The sequence below is a fragment of the Salmo trutta genome, unplaced genomic scaffold (genome assembly GCF_901001165.1).
Source record: "Salmo trutta unplaced genomic scaffold, fSalTru1.1, whole genome shotgun sequence".
NCBI classification, from domain to species: Eukaryota; Metazoa; Chordata; class Actinopteri; order Salmoniformes; family Salmonidae; genus Salmo; species Salmo trutta.
Window position 1 is genome coordinate 14,935,638 of NW_021822911.1, and position 8,475 is coordinate 14,944,112.

At 41.8% G+C, this 8,475-nt stretch overlaps 1 protein-coding gene across 1 annotated transcript; it reads left to right on the top strand.

Annotated features, from left to right (window-relative positions):
- Positions 1-5,467: 5,467 nt before the first annotated feature.
- On the top strand, positions 5,468-6,556 carry LOC115186567 (zinc finger protein 2 homolog; the record flags this gene model as incomplete). Its single annotated transcript, XM_029746164.1, has 1 exon — positions 5,468-6,556. A coding segment is annotated over one exon (1,089 nt), but the record flags the coding sequence as incomplete, so codon positions are not given.
- Between the last annotated feature and the right edge of the window lie 1,919 nt (positions 6,557-8,475).

An 8,475-nucleotide genomic window follows, 5' to 3' on the forward strand; every position in this document is an offset into this window, starting at 1 on the left:
ATCAGATGACACTCCTAGGACATTATGTTATACAATACATGCATGTTTTGTTCAATCAAGTTCATATTTATATCAAAAACCAGCTTTTTACATTAGCATGTGACGTTCAGAACTAGCATACCCACTGCAAACTTCCGGTGAATTTACTAAATTACTCACGATAAACGTTCACAAAAAACATAACAATTATTTTAAGAATTATAGATACAGAACTCCTTTATGCAATCGCTATGTCCGATTTTTTAATAGCTTTTCGGCAAAAGCACATTTTGCAATATTCTGAGTAGATAGCTCGCCATCACGGGCTAGCTATTTAGACACCCAGCAAGTTTGGCACTCCCCAAAGTCAGATTTACTATAAGAAAAATTTGATTACCTTTGCTGTTCTTCGTCAGAATGCACTCCCAGGACTTCTACTTCAATAACAAATGTTGGTTTGGTTCAAAATAATCCATAGTTATATCCAAATAGCGGCGTTTTGTTCGTGCTTTCAAGACACTATCTGAAGGGTAAAGAAGGGTGACGCGCCCGGCGTGTTTCGTGACAAAAAAATTCTAAATATTCCATTACCGTACTTCGAAGCATGTCAAACGCTGTTTAAAATCAATTTTTATGCGATTTTTCTCGTAAAAAAAGCGATAATATTCCGACCGGGAAACCCTGTTTTCGTTCAAAGACTCAAAATCTAAAATGGACTCTTCATGCGCATGCGCGCCCCCGTCTCATTGTCCTCAGATAGACCACTTATCAAATGCGCTACTGTTTTTCAGCCATGGGCTGCAAAGTCATCATTCAACTTTCTGCCGCCCTCTGAGGGCCTATGGGAGCCTTAGAAAGTGTCACGTTACAGCAGAGATCCTCTGTTTTCAATAAAGAGGCTAAAGAAGGCCAAGAAATGGTCAGAGAGGGCACTTCCTGTAAGGAATCTTCTCAGGTTTTGGCCTGCCATATGAGTTCTGTTATACTCAGACACCATTCAAACAGTTTTATAAACTTTGGAGTGTTTTCTATCCAAATCAAACAATTATATGCATATTCTAGTTTCTGGGCAGTAGTAATAACCAGATTAAATCGGGTACGTTTTGTTATCCGGCCGTGTAAATACTGCCCCCTACCCTAGAGAGGTTAAGTACAGACTACTATAGGCCAATTATAGGATTAAATTGGGTCCTACAGTTGGTCTATGTTGATTTTTGATGAGGTTATGGGTCCTACAGTCGGTTTATGTTGTTAGGTGAAGATATGGTTCCTACAGTAGGTCTATGTTATTGTTAGGTGAAGTTATGGGTCCTACAGTAGGTCTATGTTGTTGTTAGGTGAAGTTATGGGTACTACAGTAGGTCTATGTTGTTGTTAGAAGAAGTTATGGGTCCTACAGTAGGTTTATGTTGTTAGGTGAAGATATGGGTCCTACAGTAGGTTTATGTTGTTAGTTGAAGTTATTGGTCCTAGAGTAGGTCTGTGTTATTGCTAGGTGAAGTTATGGGTCATAGAGTAGGTCTGTGTTGTTAATTGAAGATATGGGTCTTACAGTCGGTCTATGTTGTTGTTAAATCAAATTTCATATCCAATCAAATGTATTTATGTAGCCCTTCTTACGTCAGCTGATATCTCAAAGTGCTGTACAGAAACCCAGCCTAAAACCCCAAACAGCAAGCTATGCAGGTGTAGAAGCATGGTGGCTAGGAAAAACTCCCAAGAAAGGCCAAAACCTAGGAAGAAACCTAGAGAGGAACCAGGCTATGAGGGGTGGCCAGTCCTCTTCTGGCTGTGCCGGGTGGAGATTATAACAGAACATGGCCAAGATGTTCAAATGTTCATAAACGACCAGCATGGTCAAATAATAATAATCACAGTAGTTGTCAAGGGTGCAACAGGTCAGCACCTCAGGAGTAAATGTCAGTTGGCTTTTCATAGCTGATCATTGAGAGTATCTCTACCGCTCCTGCTGTCTCTAGAGAGTTCAAAACAGCAGGTCTGGGACAGGTTGCACATCCAGTGAACAGGTCAGGATTCCATAGCCGCAGGCAGAACAGTTTAAACTGGAGCAGCAGCACGGCCATGTGGACTGGGGACAGCAAGGAGTCATCATGCCAGGTAGTCCTGAGGCATGGTCCTAGGGCTCAGGTCCTCCGAGAGAGAAAGAAAGATAGAATTAGAGAGACCATACTTAAATTCACACAGGACACCGGATAAGACAGGATAACTACTCCAGATATATCAGACTGATCCTAGCCCCCCGACACATAAACTACTGCAGCATAAATACTGGAGGCTGAGACAGGAGGGATCAGGAGACACTGTGGCCCCATCCGATGATACCCCCGGAAAGGGTCAAACAGGCAGGATATAACCCCACCCACTTTGCCAAAACACAGCCCCCACACCACTAGAGGAATATCTTCAACCACCAACTTACCATCCTGAGACAAGGCTGATTATAGCCCACAAAGATCTCCGCCACGGCACAACCCAAGGGGGGGGGGGCGCCAACCCAGACAGGAAGACCACATCAGTGACTCAACCCACTGAAGTGACGCACCCCTCCTAGGGACGGCATGGAAGAGCACCAGTAAGCCAGTGACTCAGCCCCTGTAATAGGTTTAGAGGCAAAGAATCCCAGAGGAGAGAGGGGAACCTGTCAGGCAGAGACAGCAAGGGCGGGTCTTTGCTCCAGTGCCTTTCCATTCACCTTCACACTCCTGGGCCAGACTACACTCAATCATAGGACCTACTGAAGAGATGAGTCTTCAATAAAGACTTAAAGGTTGAGATCGAGTCTGCGTCTCTCACATGGGTAGGCAGACCATTCCATAAAAATGGAGCTCTATAGGAGAAAGCCCTGTCTCCAGCTGTTTGCTTAGAAATTCTAGGGACAATTAGGAGGCCTGCGTCTTGTGACCATAGCGTACGTGTAGGTATGTAGGGCAGGACCAAATAGGTAGGAGCAAGCCCATGTAATGCTTTGTAGGTTCGCAGTAAAACCTTGAAATCAGCCCTTGCCTTAACAGGAAGCCGGTGTAGAGAGGCTAGCACTGGAGTAATATGATCCAATTTTTTGGTTCTAGTCAAGATTCTAGCAGCCGTATTTAGCACTAACTGAAGTTTATTTAGTGCTTTATCCAGGTAGCCGGAAAGTAGAGCATTGCAGTAGTCTAACCTAGAAGTGACAAAGCATGGATACATTTTTCTGCATCATTTTTGGACAGAACATTTCTGATTTTTGCAATGTTACGTAGATGGAAATAAGCTGTCCTTGAAACAGTCTTTATGTTCGTCAAAAGAGAGATCAGGGTCCAGAGTAACGCTGAGGTCCTTCTGTCACGAGAATTTTGCGATCTCAATGGTTGAACTCAACTATCACTCAAGCTTTGACCAATTCCCAGAGGTTGTAAGGCTCTGGTTAATGAAGAATTAGACAAAGTCTCAGTCTGCAATAGATCAGTCCTTTATTCAGAGAGCTCTCTGAAAATCATACAATGCACATAGCCTTTTATACCTCACATTTGGTCATATCATACACTTTATAAATGCCCCTCCTCACTAACTCGGTCGCAATGTTCTACTTTGATAGCTTCTTCTGTCTAACCGGTTTCCTCTATCTTCATGTCTGCAACTGACAAGTCTAGCTCAAAACAGGAAACCTCTGTGGTTTCGCAGAGCCTGGCTTACTTCCCTTCTCAGAGCTCAGTGTCGACTATTTCTTCAGAGAAATAGATCAACTTGTTTCCTACAAACCCTCACAGACATGTTCCCTCCTAACCGTCAATATTTCTCTAACCTACTTTGAAACACACTCACAAATGTTGAATGTTCCCTTCTATTATTCAACATTAACTCAATAAATGAATACTATTTTACAAGTCTTCTCCAACACACACATCATCATCAGATTATAGTCTTATGATCTTAACACATGTCATACAGTTCTACACTTTTCAGGATGGAATACTTTAGTCATTACTTTAAACATATAAATTCTTCTATCAACAGTAGGTCTATGTTGTTGGGTGAAGTTATGGGTCCTACAGTTGGTCTATGTTGTTGTTAGGTGAATTTATGGGTTCTATAGTAGGTCTATGTTGTTAGGTGAAGTTATACGTCCTACAGTAGGTCTATGTTATTGTTCAGTGATGTTTTGGGTCCTACAGTAGGTCTATGTTGTTAGGTGAAGATATGGTTCCTACAGTAGGTCTATGTTATTGTTAGGGGAAGTTATGGGTCCAACAGTAGGTCTATGTTGTTGTTTGGGGAAGTTATGGGTCCTACAGTAGGTCTATGTTGTTAGTTGAAGTTATGGGTCCTACACAAGGTCTATGTTATTGTTAGGTGAAGTTATGGGCCAATTTGTTAAACACTTAGTGTACAAACCCTTATTGTCAGGCTGATGGCAAAGCTAGCCAAAGAGCATTTTACTGGTTGAAGTGTTTAAGTATAAAGCAGTTGATTTGCGACAATAACACAAACATATTAAGCAGGTGATTCAAGCGAGCCCTACAATTATAATCCATATTTAATGTGAAATGCACTTATAAGCAACATGTAAATGGAGGCTATTTTTGCTGTCAGCCTATGAGAACTCCCCTGAGTTTTCCCCCACGGTGGTGAATTAGTGAATAGACATAGAACTTAATGTGAGTTTCCTTGAGTAGCGCTCCTGATCTTGCGCTGTAATATTCAGAATACATTGTGAAAAACGAAAATCTTTGCTCACTATTTTTTGCTCCAGGCAGATAAACTACATCCATAACTAGTGGTTTCCTCATTACCAGATATACTACATCCATAACTAGTGGTTTCCTCATTACCAGATATCCTACATCCATAACTTGTGGTTTCCTCATTACCAGATATACTACATCCATAACTAGTAGTTTCCTCATTACCAGATATACTACATCCATAACTAGGGGTTTCCTCATTAGAGGAGTTTCTGCAATCAAATTGTGTGTGCATTGCCCTCGTGCTGCAATTTTAGCAAACACAGAAAGGGTCCTATATTGGAGACCAAAAGTCATCTGGTACACTGCTTAGAGTTTCAACAACTTTAATAACTTATTTCTAGTTACTACTAATGTGAAAACAAGACAAAATATGATTGTTGCTAAGTTGACTGTCTTAATTGTCAAATAACTTAACAGATGTCAATTGTTGTACAACTTCATGGGTATGATCTGGACATCACCTTTTACCTCAAAAAAACAATGGATTTCTGCTGTTGTGGGCCTTTAACCATCTGTCTGACTTTGTAATTCACACAGGAGAGAGGCGGGACAGTCGTGGATCCTCTGGGGAGCCCCAACAACATCATGATGCTGACGAGGCAGAGAAGAGTCTCTCCAGATCAGAACACCTCAAGAAACACCTGCAGATATCCACAGGGAAGAGAACTCACTGCTGCTCTGACTGTGGGAAGAGATTCACCTCATCAGGCATTAAAATTCATCAGAGAACACACACAGGAGAGAAACCTTATAGCTGTGATCAATGTGGGAAGAGTTTTGGTCAATCTTGCCATCTGACTCAACACCAGAGAACACACACGGGAGAGAAACCATATAGCTGTGATCAATGTGGGAAGAGTTTTTCTTCATCTGGGTCTCTGACTGTACACCGGAGAACACACACAGGAGAGAAACCTTATAGCTGTGATCAATGTGGGAAGAGTTTTGGTCAATCTGGAGAGCTGACAGTGCACCAGAGAATACACACAGGAGAGAAACCCTATAGCTGTGATCAATGTGGGAAGAGTTTTGCTCAATCTGGCAATCTGACATCACACCAGAGAACACACACAGGAGAGAAACCGTATAGCTGTGATCATTGTAGGAAGACTTTTACTGAGTCTGGGGGTCTTACTAAACACCAGAGAACACACACAGGAGAGAAACCTTATAGCTGTGATCAATGTGGGAAGAGTTTCAGTAGATCTGGCCATCTGACAATGCACCAGAGAATACAAACAGGAGAGAAATCTTATAGCTGTGGTCTATGTGGGAAGAGTTTTGGTCAATCTGGCCATCTGACAGTGCACCAGAGAATACACACAGGAGAGAAATCCTATAGCTGTGATCAATGTGGGAAGAGCTTTAATACATCTAGCATTCTGACTCGACACAAGAGAACACACACAGGAGAGAAACCTTATAGCTGTGATCAATGTGGGAAGAGTTTTGGTCGTTCTGGAGAACTGACAGTGCACCAGAGAATACACACAGGAGAGAAATCCTATAGCTGTGATCAATGTGGGAAGAGCTTTAATACATCTAGCATTCTGACCAGACACAAGAGAACGCACACAGGCGAGAAACCTTATAGCTGTGATCAATGTGGGAAGAGTTTTGTTCAATCTGGCCATCTGACATTACACCAGAGAAAACACATCGGAGATAAACCTTATAGTTGTGGTCAATGTGGAAAGAGGTTTGCTGCATCTAGCAATCTGACTCTACACCAGAGAACACACACAGGAGAGAAACCTTATATCTGTGGTCAATGTGGGAAGAGTTTTGCCGCATCTAGCAATCTGACTAAACACCAGAGAACACACACAGGAGAGAAATCCCATAACTGTGACCAGAGATAATCTGATTAAAGATCTCTGATCAAATATCAGAAAATACATACAAGAAGGAGTGTTTCATGATATCAATGAATTAATGTCACAATGTAGAATGTTTTAACATTGTAGTAGGAGTATTTTAATGATGTCACAATGTAGAACCCTAAGCGTTTGTCCCCTGTTCTATTGATTTCAACATGATATGGATATTAGCCTCAGGGGGAAAATCCAGGCTCTGAAATGGAAGAGTTACTATTTATGTGATTTAACAAAATGTGACTAACAAAAAAAGAGTTGTGTTACACTTACCACGTTGGTGACGCACTTGAATCAAAATGCAACAAATGCTCCCCCCCCTTGGGTTGTGCCATGGCGGAGATCTTTGTGGGCTATACTCGGCCTTGTCTTCAGACGGTAAGTTGGTGGTTGTAGACATCCCTCTAGTGGTGTGGGGGCTGTGCTTTGGCAAAGTGGGTGGGGTTATATCCTGCCTGTTTGGCCCTGTCCGGGGGTATCATCGGATGGGGCCACAGTGTCTTCTGATCCCTCCTGTCTCAGCCTCCAGTATTTATGCTGCAGTAGTTTATGTGTTTTTCCGTGTTGGAGATGAGTTTTATCTCTTATTTTTTTCTGTATGTTTTTGAAACTGCACTGTTGGATAGGGGTTCGTATATCAGCATTTCACTGTTAGGTATTCGGCGCATGTGACAATTTGATTTGAGTTTATTTTTGGGCTCGTTCCAAGGGGACGAGGGTTCTAGAAGGTAGTGAGTTTTAGGAAGAAAGAAGAAGAAAAATAATATGATTGTATATTATTATTTAAATACGTGTTTTTAATTGTTGACCGCCAGTAGACACCATGTTTATATTGGTGAAGGTGAATCATTGTAGTTGATTATAATGTGAAATGGAAGTTGTTTTCTGTTGGTGGTGAGCAAACTTGTCCAACAAAAATATAGGATATATTTGTTGTCTTAAGGGGGAAGGTGTTACAGGTTACTAGCTCGTTAGCACGTCTAGCTCGTTAGCACGTCTAGCTCGTTAGCACGTCTAGCTCGTTAGCCCGTCTAGCTCGTTAGCACGTAGGACGCACTGATTGGTGTCACCTCGTTAGTCAGTATGTGTTACACCTGTGCTGGCTTGTCCATCTCGTTAGTGGGAAGGTGTTTCACCTGAGCTGGTCCAGGTTCTATTTAAGAGTGTCTGGCCCAGTGCTCCAGTTGTCTTGATACATGTGGAGAGTCAACACCTTTAGTTGCTCCACCTTTTTGGTTTGCTTCCTGTCTTTAAGTTTGGTGTGGGTTTTTCTTTTGTTTGCCTCTTCTTGGGCAGATTTAGTGGGTCTCATGGTGGGTGTCTTTTAGGTCCCAGTTGTTGTTACTAGTCAACTTCCAGTGGACACCCCCATAGTGTCTTTCAGAGCCCCTCCTAAAAACAAGTTATATTTTGGGTTGAATATAGCATCATATTGTTGATATTTTAATCAATGGCATTTCCTTAGAATGCTCATTAGTTGTCATTCTTCTGTTTTTTATCCTTGTATTTGTGTACTAAATATTTGTTTATTTTCATTGTTTTTTCCTGTGAAGCCATTGTGTTGCATCCATGTCTGACAAGTCTGTATAAATAAAGCTTGATTTTATTTGAACACATTGTAAAACAAATTTACCCAATGACTGACCAATCAACAAACTCTTGGTCCATCTTAGTATGAAAAACAGATCAATCCCACTTTTCCAGCCTGCTGAAGGCGTGGTGGAGTGGTAAACACCACCCCCGGCTCTACCAGGGGCTTGAGGTGGTCTCCCACAGCTCTGGTTATGTCATGTTCTGTGGCATTGCTGTTCCATTTCTTGACTGCCCCTGCAACACAGAAAGAAAGAAATACATTTAGTCATATTAAATAAAACACT